At 38.7% G+C, this 16,138-nt stretch overlaps 1 protein-coding gene across 8 annotated transcripts in view; it reads right to left on the minus strand.

The window, feature by feature from the left end:
• Positions 1–16,138, minus strand: part of ARID1B (AT-rich interaction domain 1B) — a 445,627-nt gene that overhangs the window by 180,078 nt on the left and 249,411 nt on the right. For 5 of the 8 annotated variants that reach the window (XM_050786684.1, XM_050786685.1, XM_050786681.1 and 2 more), the window contains exon 5: positions 573–614. The exons of the other annotated variants lie outside the window; for them this stretch is intronic. In XM_050786684.1, coding sequence (XP_050642641.1) covers positions 573–614 — 42 coding nt within the window. The remainder of the gene's footprint in view (positions 1–572; positions 615–16,138) is intronic. 8 annotated transcript variants of the gene reach the window in all.

A 16,138-nucleotide genomic window follows, 5' to 3' on the forward strand; every position in this document is an offset into this window, starting at 1 on the left:
GCCTTGCCACTCTCCACTCCACCTGACTCGCAGCCTCTGGCATGTTTCTTGCATGGATACAGCCACCCTGTGGGATGATTTATCTGCTTATAGGCTTAGATCTGTCAACTGGTCATGAGGTCCTCACGGGAAGGAGCTAGGTTTTCAATCTGGTTGTAACTGGACTGTAGGGGTTCTGTCTGAAGCAGGGATGTTTATAAATCAATGAATAACACTGGAGCTCTGAACTAAATACAGCCCTCTGATAACATCTTACAATTCAGTGCCCCTAAACTGGGGCAAAATTTAAGTAAATCTTGTGCTATGCTGAATTGAAATTTAAAAGTGAATTACTACTAAACGAAACTCTCATTTTCCTGTACTGTTTCTCATATTCTCCACAACAAAGAAGGTAACGAAAACACTACCACAGTCTAATCTTAATCACAATAAGATAAATCTTAAACTTGTGAAGATTTTTAAACCTCAGTACTTTGATTAAAAAAAAAGTAAGTCCTCTCTTGTTGAGCCTTCAAGATCCACCTAGGAGGAACTGACAAAACCTCTACAAGGAACTACATCAGACTACACACCTTGAGTCCAAAGGCTGTATCCTCCGAGGCCAAGACTTCAACCTGAAATCATAAGGAAAAACATAATTTAGGCACTATCAAAAACCTCTTTGAGTCTAGCCACAGAAACCAGACACAGGCATGGCCTAGAATGGAGAGTTCTGAGAAAACTGGCATTCAATTTGTCAGTTGTCAAGAAAGAGAGATCTGTGAGTATCTTCCAGAGCTGGGTTGAAATCCCAGTCACCGTCTGGGTTTCAGTTTTATAAGACGGCGGGAGCTCCTATCAAACGAATCCATCTGCCATCATGTGGACGTACTGGTTGAAGTTCCTCAAAAACAATCCAGGAAGTGAGTAGAATCATCCTTCTCACCTCAATCACATGATGCATATGCCTTTTGATCTTTTACTGACAGACAGTGAGGGGAAGCTGCCTTTTGTGGAGCAACCTCACTATGCATACGTGCTACCAGTAGATTCTTGTCCTGCTCAGATCAGAGTGGGCAGCGCTGGGTCTCTGGAATGTTGCAGAGCAAGAGCTCCTGAAAGCAATACTCTGGAAAAGGCAGGCAGAGTCTAAGCAACAAGTTGTGAAATGATGGCAAAACTTCAAGACTGCCTGTCAGTCTCATGCATTAGAAGACAGAGCTCATTAACATGAATTTTAAAAACCTGCGAGGAACAAGACGTGTATTGATAATTACTGTTTTTTAAACAAAATTATTCAGTGTAGTGTGTAAAGCTTTTAACTTTGACTATTGCAAAGTACCAATACACAATGCAAAAGAACAAGGAAAGAAGGCAACAGAACACATCTGAGTATTTTTAAAGAGGAAGACTGGGTGGGCGGGCAGTATCAGACTACAACAGGCTTCACTGTCAGCTTTAAACCTTTTAAAATTAGGCACGTGTGGCAGGTGTTTAAGTGGAAGGCATATAGGCCTATCTAATGTATCCTGCTATAAAACAAAATTGGATTCTTCCCTTGCGGAAAGAAAATATAGAAAGGAAGACCATGACAATAAGACTTTCATCCAGTATGAAAGTAAAAGGCTCAAAAAAAGAAACAAGGAAGCAAATTGTCTTCTCCAACTGCTTCACTGAAAGCCAGGCTCACTGACCATCCCCTGGCACTGACAGAGGCTGGTGCAGAAAGCAAAAGAAAGATACTACCATTAGGGATGGAGATGAGCAGCCTCGTTTTCATAGAAAACCATATGTTGCTGATACCAAATATGATTTTAGGCTAAAGACTGAAATGTTGGATCAATTAAAGCAGAAAAAATCATTTTAAGTTTCACCGACAGCATTTCTGTTTACAGTTTAATTTTTAACGCTGTTAGGTTTAGAAACAAGGCCTTATTATCTACTTTTCATTTAAGAAAAGGAAAAAAGATTACATGTTTGAATTTCCCAAGCCCTGACTTTCACAATGCTAGATTACTAACCTCAACCATTTTTAAAATTAAAACCTCTAATCAACATTGGAGACTTTAAAGGAAAGGTGCAAACAGGAAATTTGCTGAATCTTAAATATTGTGAACATCATATGACATTTGCTTGTGAAGTACACATATAGATCATATCTGCATACCTCACCCTTGATGTGCTATTTTTAACACACATAGAATTATTTTAAAAATATATTAGTTTAACTTTGCAAAAAAAAAAATCTTCAGAGTGTGAGTTCTGCATATTTTATCATATTATAATAAGTCAATGTAACAAGAAAATTCAATAGCAAATAGAGCTGTATTTAAAGATAAGGCTTTAATATATTTGACAACTTGAGGTGAGAGCAAGTCAAAGCTTTCGTGTGAAAATTTAGAACTCTCCCTGTGGCTATTTCAGCAGCCAGAGACAGTGACAGACCTTGGGGGTGGGAGGAGAGAGCCAGATCTCACCAGGGCACCCTTCACCCCAGATTCTATCTCCAGCAGGGCTGGCGGAGTTGTTTTGAAACTCTTAATATACCTTTAAAAAATTTAATTATAGCAACTCTACAAAAGTATTTGTTTTGTTCAAAAGCACTGTTGTTTAAATACATATGTACCCTAGTTCAAGTAGCCTTTACGTCCTCTGTTTCTGTAAGATTTTAATATCAGCAACTACAGAAAATCAGCTGATTTTAAAAACATGAGATTATCCTCAATTTAATACAAAGGGAATATCAATGTCATACAAGGTTTTCACATTGGGTCTAAAGAGCATTTTTACCTAAGTTGGAAGGAATCCCCCTCTAGTGGGAGCAAAGGAGTATTTCAACTTTCACACTTGATTTCCAGGTAGTAGTCATAAAAGTTACCGGCCGAAATCAGCTAAGCTTTTTTTGTTCCTTTTGTCATAAATTTGAACAACAACAACAAAAAAGTCAGTAACTATATTTCATAAGCCAAAATCACCTATCATTCTTATTCATAAACTAGAAGTAGATCTGTGCTAATCCGATTAAAACAAGAACATACAACTGAAAAACTCTGGTAAATTCTCAATGGAAAAGACTGGATACTGTACTGGGAAGATACAGCATTGATGTTAAAATATCAATTCTTTGCCTATAATCTGCATTTATCTGCTCTAATCTCAAAAAAACCATCACTCATTCATAATACACACTTTCCAGATGTTTATTAAGTGCAATGTTTTGTGCTTAACGTCATAAGAAAATCAAAGTGATGAGTTTAGCTTAGGTATAACTGAGTGAAATGTATTTAAGTATCCATTACACAGTCAAAAATAAATTCTAATTCAGAAATGAAAAGACAAGATTATTCATGGTGTCATTTTTCTTTTTAAACTTTGATGTGGGGAGACTTAAAATTAGCAGTAAGAAAAAAAGTCACAGGTTTAATCAAATGTAAAATCAGGACATAATAGCCAACGTTCTCCTCCTCCACACAGATGCTGTAACAAATGCAGAGACAAATTTGAATACTCTGATGAGACCCATGTTTCACTTTAATGGGAGAGAGAACTTTTTAAGGATTCCTGAAGTACAGAGGTGTGAAGGGGCAGGTTTAAGACAACAAAGTAGAAACTTCCTAAAGCCAAAGACAAGGCCCTTTCCATTAACTCACACTTATTTCAAATGTTACAATCAACATTTTATAACACAAGTGCCTAAAAGGATTCCATTTGTAGAGAACCTCTAAGAGCTTTGTGAAAGTTCAATCTGTAAAGTTCAGCAGCAGCTAAGCCATTTACAGTCCTCACTCTCCTAAAGCACAAAAACCTTCAATTGACATCTCTTTCCCAATTACCCTACGCCCCCCTCCACCAAAAATAACACAAATCACCTTAATTTCCAATCATTCCAGTAAGAAAATTGGGAAAACAAGAATTCATGAATTTGGAAGTAAAACTGGCTGTACTTTCCTTTCTCTTTCACTTTCAAAGTCCTTTTTATGTTCATAATGTAAAGCACTCATTGAAAACAGAGTATACTAATTCTAGCAGCATTATCATTAAAATAAAGCAATGCCAAAACTATGCTGCAATTTATTTTTCTTAGATAGTTCTAAAATCAGTATCACTGTCACAAAAAGAGGAACTAAAGTGAGAAATAATGCCCATTTATAACAATGTGTAACGAACCGTACTCATAACTAAAGGAATACAAATAAAGTCATATTGTACTAAAGATTAAACATCGTGATAATTACAACATATACACAGGTTTGGGTAATTATTCAAATCATAGCCTTGCACTGCTGATGAAAATATATACTGGAATAAAATACAATTGGCAGTATCAATCAAAATGCACATGTATACGATTACGTATTAACCCCAACAATTCCACTGATCCTGAAGTATAAAAATAAAGATTTAAAACGATGTTTACTGGAGTTGTTTGTAACAGTGAAAAGTGAACATAACGAAATTTTCATTGCCAAGGGAGTTAAGTTTATAGTAAATTAGTGTATAGCCGAACATAGAAGACTATGCTTCAATTACAAAGATTGAGGTAAATCTGTGTGCAGATAAGAAAAGATTTCCAGGATAGTCTATTAAGTAAGAAGAATGGAAAGGGTGTGCACAGTAAGCTACCATCAGTTTTTTTAAAAAAGGTGGGGGTGAGTCATATACTTGATGTACTTAGAACGTTTTTGGACAGAAATGGAAGAAACACATCAGTGTAAGAACTTTCCCCAACAACTACATGTGCTTCTTATTCAATTAAAAGTAATTAGTTAAAAAAAAAGTCAATAACATTATCCATTGTTCCATGTCAATTAATAATCATAGAAATGTGAAAAAACATCTTATCTTTCAAGGTGGCAAAAATTAAAAATACAGTGGTCCAGGTTTATGCGTACACCTAGGTTCTTCAACATCTACGGTGGGCCAGCAGCTAAGAACAGCCTGCCCAGAAAACAGTCTTCCACTACATATCAACATCCTCAAACATACTCATGCCCATTTATCCAGCAATCACGCCACTAGAAAGAGCTATCTTAAGGTTACAGTTTGTGATCTACCGTTTATATATTAAGCATGTGCACTACATTATTTAAAATAACATTAGAAAAAAATGTACAAATATGGGAGATGGTTAAAGTATGGTATATTCACCTGATAGAGCATTAATAATCATGAAAAATTCAGGTTTTAAGAGATATTTTGTAACATGGGAAAATGCTCATAACTGTGTTCAATGTAAAGAAATCAAAAACAAGAAATTTGACTTTTTAAATATTCAAATGTATCCATTTGTTTTCCCCAAGTTTCTAGAGTTTGTGCCATGCTGGAAAATGTCTTCCTCATTGAGATATTTTAAAAAATATTCATTTTGGGCCAGGCGTGGTGGCTTACAGCTGTAATCCTAGCACTTTGGGAGGCTGAGGTGGGAGGATCACCTGAGGTCAAGAGTTCAAGACCAGCCTGGCCAACATGGTGAAACCCTGTCTCTATTAAAGATACAAAAATTAGCCGGGCGTGGTGGCGCATGCAGGTAGTCCCAGCTACCTGGGAGGCTGAGGCTGAGGCAGGAGAACTGCTAGAACCAGGGAGGTGGAGGTTGCTGCAAGATCACACCACTGCACTCCAGTCTAGGCAACAGAGTGAGTCACCATCTCAAAAAAAAAAAATTTCATTTGTTTTCTTTTAATATATTTGATTTTATTTTTTTACATTTAAATATTTGATCAAACTGTAATTTATTGTGAAATAACAAGAGGAGGGGGTGACTCAATTTTAGTTTTCCATTTGAATAACTGTGATGAAGAATATTCCATTATTTTTTCTAGTGATTATAGATATCGTATCTTTACCATAATTAAACATTAAAATGATATAGATTTTGCCTCCAATTCCAAGGCAAGGATAGGAAAGGCAAAATTACTCAAGTGAGCTGTTCCACCCAAAGGGGAATAAGGGCAAGGGGAGGAGGCTAGTAACAATCAACAAGAAATTGATTGAATTTCCAGTCACAATAACATTTATCTGCAAGGATATTACCAAGAATTTAGACGCCCTTGAAAAAAATAATTTTTGCCTATATTGGCGTCCAGGGAATAAAAATACTCTACTTACAATGTTTGCTGTATCTGCCTTGATTGGGCCAACAAGTCCAATACACCAAGTACAACCTATTCCATTAATCATACTTTTACCTACATTAAGGAAAAGTAGTCACTAATAAATAAACTGCTCTCCAAAACTATGTTCCAGGATTTATGATAATTTAAACTGCAGGAGAAGCATTTGGGTTCCAAAGTTTTAATTTTATCAAGCAAAGAAGTTGTTCCATGTTTTTCTTTATTATTATTTTATTAACTTTTTGGGATTTTAATCCATTAAAAACGCAGAACTCTTAAGAAAAAAAAAAAGGAAAAAACCATAAGCCACTGCCAGCATTCCTCTTTTACTTATTAATTCTCCTCGTTCTCCTCATTAGCATGACAGACCACATGACAGCTCAAGGACACGGCTTGCTGAAATCACTCAGTGCACGGTTGGCCGGCAATGGGAAGAACACACAGGGCTGCCTCGTGCTGCTGAGTATGGCGGCCGTCCTCTGAATGTATTGGAAATGAACTAAAATCTTGTCTCTATATAGGGATCCAATAAATATTGGTAACAATGAAAAACACATCTATGCCATCCAAAAGCATTTGTTAAACTTAATACTGTAAGACACGATTTCAAGACAGTGTGATGTATTATAATTACACTTTTCACCACAAGTGATATGCTCACATTATCTCCTGCACTAGGATGCTGGTGTGTCTTTCTATCCAAGGCTGTTAAATTTAAAACAAAGTCAGTCAGCCCTATGGTCACACCCTTATTTCCAATTATGTTCTCTAACTCAGTGAGGACACCTCCACATAGGATTTACAAAGCAATGAGGACACCTGGTATGAACCAGTCTTGAACTCTTGGTATCACTTAGAGACACAGAGACCTTGAGTGTGCAAAAACAGCCACTACTATGCAATGTAGTGTTATAGCCTCTTCTATCCAAGGTGGAGTCTAATTCTTTACCCCTCACTCTGGACAGGATATATGACTTACCTGGGTCAAGAGATTGCTGCTGCAGCAATCATGCTGTGCCACTTCCAAGTCTAGGACTCAAGAGGCAATTCTAATCATTCTCTTGAAACTCAACCAACCACCACATGAACAAGCCTAGACTAGCTTGGTAACACATGGTCCTGTTACCACATTGCCTTAGCTAAGAGCCAGTCAAGCCAACAGCCAGTCAGTCCAAGAGCCCGAGAGGCAGAGCCACTTAGCTGGTCAGTGGCTGACTGAAGTAGAAGGAACAAGCCCAGTACAAACCAGAACTACCCGGCTGAGCCCGGCCCAAACTGTCAAACTGTAGAACCGTGAGCTACATAAATGCTAGCTGTTCTGAGCACTACCACAAAAGCTAACTGATGCACTGTACAACTTTAAATAAAGGAACTCTAGGTACCATGGATTTACAGGCAGAGTTCCAGGCAAGAACACCATGACACTAAAGGAAGTTCTGAAAGCATCCATGCAGCCAAGTGCTTCTTCAATCTCCACTCCCTCCTTGAAACCTTCGAAGTCTTCCAAGATCATAAAATTAAGCCGATTTGCTTACCATGGTCCACAAGAAGCTAAACCACATGGCTCCTGCCTGCCTTGCCGGTCCTCGGTCCTGCCACCCGCTGCTCTTCACAATGTTCCCGCTGCACTGGCTTGCCTTCTTTTCCTCCACATGGCCACTGTTCACCTGAGGGCCTTTGCACTGGCTGCTCCCTCCTCCTGAGTTACTGTGCTACCAGATCATCCTATGGCCAGTCCTGTCATACCAATCACTCCTCAAGAGAATCCTTCTCCTTCTTTTGTATAATCACCTGAGATGTTCTTGTTTATTCATTCGTGTATCATCTTTCTCCCTTTACTGAAATGTCAACTTCACAAGAGCAGGCTCGCTCATTCACTGTTGTGTGTCTCTTACCTAGAAGCGTGCCAGACACAGAGTATGAGCTCACTAAATATTTGTTGAATAAATGTATATGAATGAATGCGCTAAAGACTATAACAAAACAATAAAAATATATGTGTATGAACCCAAATTTGACACAGCTCATTATGACACAGGTGGGGATATAACAAGGTTTAAAATATGCTCTACCTAATATAACTATGTAAGTAGAAGTCATATGTACCATATGGTTGGTGATACACTCTTGCATTACATATGACTGTTACTAAAAATCAAACCAAAAACCAATTTTGCTATATTGAATATATATATATGCATTTGACGCATTTCTCTCTAGCCAAGAGCAGACCTTAAATTCCTTAAAAAGGGTTAGTTCTTATAAACTGATAGCAATAAAATAAGTATGTATGCTGCTCAAAGATAGATCTTTTCTATCCATCCTGAGTTAAGAGGTAATGATTTTTAAGACTTGAATCATATCAACAAATGACTCCAGTTAGACTACAGTAAATATTTTATAAAAATATATGCAGTTCATAGTCCTTCCAAACACTTTTAAAAAGTAATTTTGAGCTTTCCAATTTAGGTTGGGTGACCATAATGCAGTGGATGGTAAGAATATCTGCCTATGCTATAGGGCATGATTGTAAAGGACACTGACAGGCCCAAATTCTACAGAAGAATAGTGGCACTCAGAAGGCTTACGTGGGTCACAGTACCATACTTTTCCCATAAATAATTTTCTTGAGAGAGTGGAATAGTGTAACCCTGTCAGTTACATGATGACATTATTTGTAGATTTGTGGGCATTAAGAATGCTATACCTAAGGAAATCACATGTATCAAAGTTTATCATTTCCATACTTCTAGCGTTTATCAAAAAACATGGCTATGGAATCATGAACAATATAGACCAAAATATAGTTATCTATTCATTATCTCATTTGGCCTTTCCAATGCAACACACGTGTACATATAAAACATCTAGATTTCTAAACAAACATTTTGAAAACAGGTCGTATTTTCAATAAAAGCAATGCATTCCCTTTAGATCTTTCTGTAAACTATATCTTATTAAATTAGAAAACACTAATACTTATTCATTACATTGTTATTTCTACATGATTGATTTTTCTGTATAATTCAAATTAATAACTATTTCTTCTTAACACTTTATATACTTATTCCTAAATTCTAAAACGTTTGATGAAGGAAAATAAAAATGATGGGTGTCCAGGCAGTGAAGGACTGTTAAAAATATTTGAGCACTAAGTAAACGGTAGTTAATAAACTTTAAAAAAGTGAGATAATATTTAGTCATATTCTAAATATTTATTTTGCATTATGTGATATGATTTGGTCATAATTCAATGCCATCTTCTTTAAGCAATAATTCCCAATTTTCCCAACCATTTACACACACACACACACACACACACACACACACGTAGTTTATGAAGCCAATGTATTATGCCACAGCTTGGTAAGTTTAGATTCTCTAAAAATGTAAGACAACAAATAAACCCTTTTCCTAATTTTGACATTTCATAAAAAAGAAAATATTACATTTAAAAAAATACCTGGATAAATCAACTAAAATACTAAAAGATAAAAATGTGGCTAAGGTACTATTTGATCATACTTAAATCCCTCTCCCAGTCCCACCCCACCATTGATGTTAGAAAAGCAAAATGAAGGTTGTTACAAAGTCACTATGTAGAAGACATACTGTGGACACACAGGCTGTGACCATCCCCAAGATAAAGGAATGTAAAAGTTAACTATGGTGTCAAAGAAAACAAGGTGCAACAAAGATGACTTTATTGATTAGATGAGAATGAAAAGGTGCTTGAAAAACAAATACAGTTTTAGAACAACAAATTAAACTTCTATTACAGCCAGCAAATGCCTGTGCATACATCTCATCTTGATTGTGTGTCACTGGTTTTCTTTCTGCTGCCCTGTTCCCTGTCCAAACGTCCCTGTCACTTGGGTCCAAATGTCAAAAAACTAACAGAAGAGATTCTTTCTTATCCTAAAACACTTCTATCAAAACAGATGGGGGTTTCAAAACACTGAAATAGTGGTTACAATCAAAGACATTTATCACAGTGCGTATTTAAAATCTTTCAAAGTTCAAATTAAGTAGTATAGTACTATTCTGATTATCAAATTGGAATGGAAAGGCAATTCAATAAAAGAAACAAAGAATGTAAGATTAGGTATACTGAAATTTAACCACATAGTTTTATCTTTTACCTTAAAATGAATTCTGGAAACTTATTTTGAAGAATCTATTTAATTAGGTAAACTAATAAGTTCGAAGCTAAGAAAAAAAGACTCTAGGGAAGACAGACACCTTTTTTTTTTTTAATTCTTTTCAGATTTCTCAAAAGTCCTATTTGTCCAAAGAATCTTAACTAAACTGGCTCCCCACCAATCACGTCAAATCCCTTTCTTCTCTCACATAAACTGCTTAATACAGCCTTATCTGCTAAAAGCAATAATAATAACCATGTATGCATTACATGGGAAGGAAACTCAGGCTACCTAATACAGGACATTCTGTAAGAGGTAAATTTAGGAAGAGGAATTCGAAGTTTTACAGGTAACTGTCACAATACCACCATTCCACTCTGCTCCCCTTCGCCTCTTTAAAAAGTGTATCTTCTAATAGCCAGGCGCAGTGGCATGCATCTGTAATCCCAGCTAATAAAGAGACCAAGGCAGGACAATTGCTAGAGCTCAGGAGTTCGAGACCAGCCGGGGCAAAACAGTGAGAACCCCTCCCCCAACCATTTCAAAAATAAAAAGGGTCTTTTAGCACAAAAAAAGTCACAGAGATGATTACAAATGCGCACAAATTACAGATGCATACAAATGCGATGATTCTCTGCGCACCTAGGAAACAGGTTTCTGAGGATTCATGAGGCTTAGGTGAGACTGGAAGCAATGAAGAGAAACCTGAAAGCTAGACAGCTCTGAGACGAAGACTGGCCCCAAGAAGAAGGCAGGCGCCGCCACTTGTCAGCGTGCTCCTCTAGACCAAGTGCTCTTGATCTGTAGCTGCTTTATTAAATAAAACTACTTCATATCAAGGGTACATCTTGACATTAAATAATAAAGTCACTTTAAAATACGATTGACACACGATTACAGTGCTCTCCCAAAGAATAAACTACCTGAACATGGAAAAGAGGAGGAGTCTTTTGGCTCCACCACAGACAGCAGTATTGCTTGGAAAAAGAAAATATAAGTGATTTGTCTCTTTCCATGATAAAAACATAGGAGATCTGATTTTTAAAAACAGGCCAGGCGCAGTGGCTCATGCCTGTAATCCCAGCACTTGGGGAGGCTGAGGCAGGTGGATCACCCTAGGTCAGGAGTTTGAGACCAGCCTGGCCAACATGGTGAAACCCTGTCTCTACTAAAAATATAAAAATTAGCCAGGCATGGTGGCGGGTGCCTGTAATCCCAGCTACTCAGGAGGCCGAGGCAGGAGAATCGCTTGAACTCAGGAGGCAGAGGTTGCAGTGAGTCAAAATTGCACCACTGCACTCCAACCTGGGCAACAGAGCGAGACTCCACCTAAAAAAAAATATATATATATATATATATATATATATTTCCAGCTGAAATATATATATATACCAGCACAATATTACAGCCACTTTGGAGAAGTTGGCAGTTTCTTACAAAGGTAAATGCAGTCTGCTATATGATCCAGCAATCCTCTACTTCTAGGTATTCACTCAAAAGCAATGAAAATATATTCACATGAAAGCCTTTATGAGAGTGTTTAGGGAGGCTTTCATCATAGTTGACAAAAACTGAAAACAATCCAAATACCCTTCAACTGATGAGTGGATAAACAAAACTATGATCATATCCAAACAATGGAAAACGACTCACAAATGAAAAGGAATTGACTTTACTGACACAAACAAGGACATGGATGACTCTCAAACGCACTGTGCTAAGTAAATGAAGCCTGACTCAAGAGGCCACCCACTATATGATTCCATTCATATGACATTCTGGAAAAGGCCAATCTACACGGAAAGAACATAGATCTGTGGCAGCCAGGGCTTGGGTGTAACAGGGAGGAACTAACTATAAAGATAGAGGGGAACTCCTTAAGGTAACAGGAATGTTCTACCGTCCTACTAGAATACTGTTCTGCCTTACGCATCATTGTTAGGCATTTCTCAACATAGTAATCCATCCACAATGCTCAGAAAACTTTCATCTTGTCCAAATATTCAGACATGAATTAAAACAATATCCCATAGTTTCTCATATTAAAATTCCTTTAGTTTCCACTGTGTAACACATCTTTTTGTTTTGATAAAGTGTTCTAGAATACAGAGTTAAATTTTACATTTGATAATTTCTAGACATTTCTGCATGATTTGGGAATTGCTACAATTTTCTTATGGAGGAGGCCAAAGTTTTTGAGATTTTTTGCTTTGGAGTAAGGGATCATTTATCTACTAAATTTCTTTGTTATTTCATACAACTGCACAAAAATGTCAACTTTAACATGAAAACCGGCAAATCAACTTAAAATCAGAACTGCAGCCAATGGTGACGTCGTCTGTACAAGCGCAGGCATGAAAATTATTACACAACCTTCAGATCTGAAGCATGGCACTTAACATTTCATCACCGTACCTTTTTCTTACAGCTCAGAAATGTCCAGAATTACACCATGAAGTTCCTTTCTACTTGGTAGCAAAAAGCACGAAATGTAGTCTCAAGGATGAAAAGCTAGATATTGTTTTCTTTCTTTTTCCTTTCTTTTTTTAACAGAATCTCACTCTGTTGCCAACGCTGGAGTCCAGTGGTGTAGTCAAGGTTCACTGCAACCTCTGCCTCCAGGTTCAAGTGATTCCCCTGCCTCAGCCACCTGAGTAGCTGGGATTACAGGTGTGTGCCACCAGGTCTGGCCGGTTTGTTGTTGTTGTTGTTGTCTGGCCGGTTTGTTGTTGTTGTTGTTTGTTTGTTTATATTTTTAGTAGAGATGGGGTTTTGCCATGTTGGCCAGGCTGGTCTCGAACTCCTGACCTCAAGTGATCTGCCGGTCTCAGCCTCCTGAAGTATTGGGATGAAAGGCATGAGCCACTGTGCCCAGCCCCGAAAAGCTAGATTTTTGATGTATGAAACATCTACACCCAGTAAGCCCTTTCAACATTCTAATATTAAGTAGACTCAATTTGTCCACTCAACTTTGTTCATACAAATCTGCTTTTAAACAAAAATGAGGTTTCTGAAATAATTTACAACCAAACATAAAAAGAAACTTGTCACTTGGCAGTAAGATTCATTTATGTTATGTTTTTCCAAGAGTTTATAAACAACCTTGGTCAGTGTTTGGGATGAAACGACCCCAGTTCCTGAAAGAGTTAAATCACATATCGTTTTTGTGGCAGGAAGGGCATAAGATGCAGTGTTCCACAGAGCGGCACTTCAGCACCGCTGACACAAAACGTTGTAAGACAAATCCTTCTTCTACAAAGAGGCCTTCAAGTTAAGTAACATCTCTACATAGGCAGATAAATCTCATATGAAATGTACGCTGAATGCCATGGTTTATGTTACCAACTATTTTTAATAAAAATTCACTATTTTTAAAATGGGGAAATTGGTGAAAGTTTAAAGAATAAATAACCTGAGATAATGTAGCTACAATCTACATGCAAAATTAGTCAAGCCATACACTTGCTTGAAATCTCACTTGAATGTATTATTTATATCAAGACTACCTTTAGCAAACCTAGGGGAGCATAGGACTCACCCACTCACTATGATATTAGGTAGGTAAATTTTAACTTCAAAATTTGCTGTAAACTTTGCAAATGTTTGTAGCAAATAGAAATTACTGTTGGAGGAGCAGAAGTCATAAGTGACTCCCAAATAGATAAACCTTGTTGATATTTACTTGGGTTAAGATTTTAAAATCCAAGACTTTCCAAATAACATTAAAATAGTGGCTGCAAACTAAACTTTGATGTACCTACAATGTCAGACCCATTATGACCAATGGCAGGTCAGTGTAACAGCAGAACATGCCAGGACGATGGGGGGAAATCATTTTTTCACTCAACTCTCGTTACACTGTTTTCAAATTGCTCCAGTTTATGTAAAATAATTTGTATTGTTTTCTTTTTTAATTGTACTTATCCCTTCTGAGATACACAGAAAATTAACCTTTCCATAAATTCAGTATTCACAAAGCTGGGGAGTTAAAAGCTTGTAAACCCCAAATTCACTGACCTGCATCAATTTAACCACTATTACAAGAGACTGCAGCTCAAAACCTAAAAGGAATTGCTAATCCTGCCCTACAGATAGTAACCAGTGAGTGTTTATTCTCACAAAGCATTTGCTCTTCCTGTTAGGAAGCGCAGGAGTGAGGAGAGGATATGGAATACGAGAGTACCTCCTTGTATGCAACTCACTCCTTCTTATGAAACACGTAAATAATATGAAATTTAACTTAATTGAAACTGTAACTGGCAAATGTCATCAGTTAACAACAATGATCAAGGTTAGAAATGTCCCTGCTATCAATTATTTTTATAAAATCTGTCTGTATACAGATCACACACACAGAAATTGCTACATGAAAATTTCTATGCATATTCACACGTGTGGTAATTACTACAAGGCATAAAAACAAACAGAAGAATGTTAATATTTAGAACTCTTCAAGGCCAGTTCTCTTAACCATCTCAAAATACTTTTGGATTCTGTCTCTACATCAACACCGAAAACTTTAAACTACATTGTTATAATGGATCATCAATTAAATTTGCAGAATTCCAAAATTAAGTTGCTTTGAGTCTGATAAAAATACACACATAACAAGTTATAAGTTATCTGCATAAGAAATATCAACAAGAGAATAAACAGCTAGAATTTACGGTCAAACAAATTCTATAGTCCACAGAGTGAGAAAAAAGTGTAAAAAGCAAAGCGGCCATCGCTGATTGCTACTAGTAGGATAAAATTCATGTCTTGGTTAATCTACTATAGTTTTATGTGTTGTTTAGCTTACTTGAAAAAGTCGTCAAATGCCCCTAGATTGCAGACTGCAACATTCTACCTAAAACACCTACAAGTGACCAAGAGACCACCCAGTGATCCCAAAGTCTCCAAGGCAGAGACAGGATGAAAAATATCCCGACAAGACTCTTTAGCATTTAATTAAGAACAGGAAAGCACACGCAGGAGATGAAACTTTACAAGCCTAGGCGTTTCTCGGCTTTAAAAAAAAAAAATGCTGTGAGTTGGTTTTCCCAGCAAGGAAGGTTGATGAGCATGCACTTGGCTCCAAGATGCAACTATTACACAAATACAATCCAAGTGCCTGGCTAAGCCGCCCAGCCTCGGTGCGTCGGGCAACAGCCAATGGCGGCGGTGTGCCAGCCTCGCCTCGCCCATCTCCCGCTGGCCCCGCCCCTCCACCTCGCCCCCTTCCGCGGCCCCGCCCCGCCACCCCGTCGCCCCGCCCGGTTCTCGGCAGCCTGGGCTCGCGGCACGGCCCTTCCTCTATAGTTCCTGGCTTTTCCACCGTCAGCTGCTCGTTTCAATTACGCGAACGAGTTCCAACTCATCCAGCCCTTAAGTTTGGGTGGTGGTTTTGAGAGGGGGAAAGCGATGCACCACAGGAAGCAGGGGAAAAATAAAACCTTAAGCGCTGGGCGCGCCACGCGGGACGCCGCGGTTAGGGGCGCGCAGCGAGGTAGGGGGGCGGCGGCGCGAGACGGCGCAGGGGAAACGCTCGGTGCCTGCGTGAGTCTGGCCGCGCCGGCTCATGTGAACGGGAAGCTGTGTCAGCATAAACTTTAGAAAACACGCTGTGCGTGAGGCCGCCGCCTCCAGGAGGAGCCTACGGGCGCGCGGGGCGGACGGTGCCTGCAGGCGGCAGCCGTGCGCGTCCGGAGGGGAATGTGGCTGCGGCCGGCGCCTCCCTCCGCGGAGGCCCACAAAGGCCCGTCTGTGCGCGGCGCGGCCCGGGGAGCGCCGCGGCGCCGTCTGAGGAGCTTGGGCCTGTCCGGTCAGGCTGGGGACGCGGTTGTTTTCGTTCCCCTGTCCCCGCCCCCACGAGCCTACGTGAGGGGTAGGGAGGGCGGTGCCGGAACCCCCGCCCGAGGCGGG

This window comes from Macaca thibetana, chromosome 4 (genome assembly GCF_024542745.1).
Source record: "Macaca thibetana thibetana isolate TM-01 chromosome 4, ASM2454274v1, whole genome shotgun sequence".
In the NCBI taxonomy this organism is placed as follows: Eukaryota; Metazoa; Chordata; class Mammalia; order Primates; family Cercopithecidae; genus Macaca; species Macaca thibetana.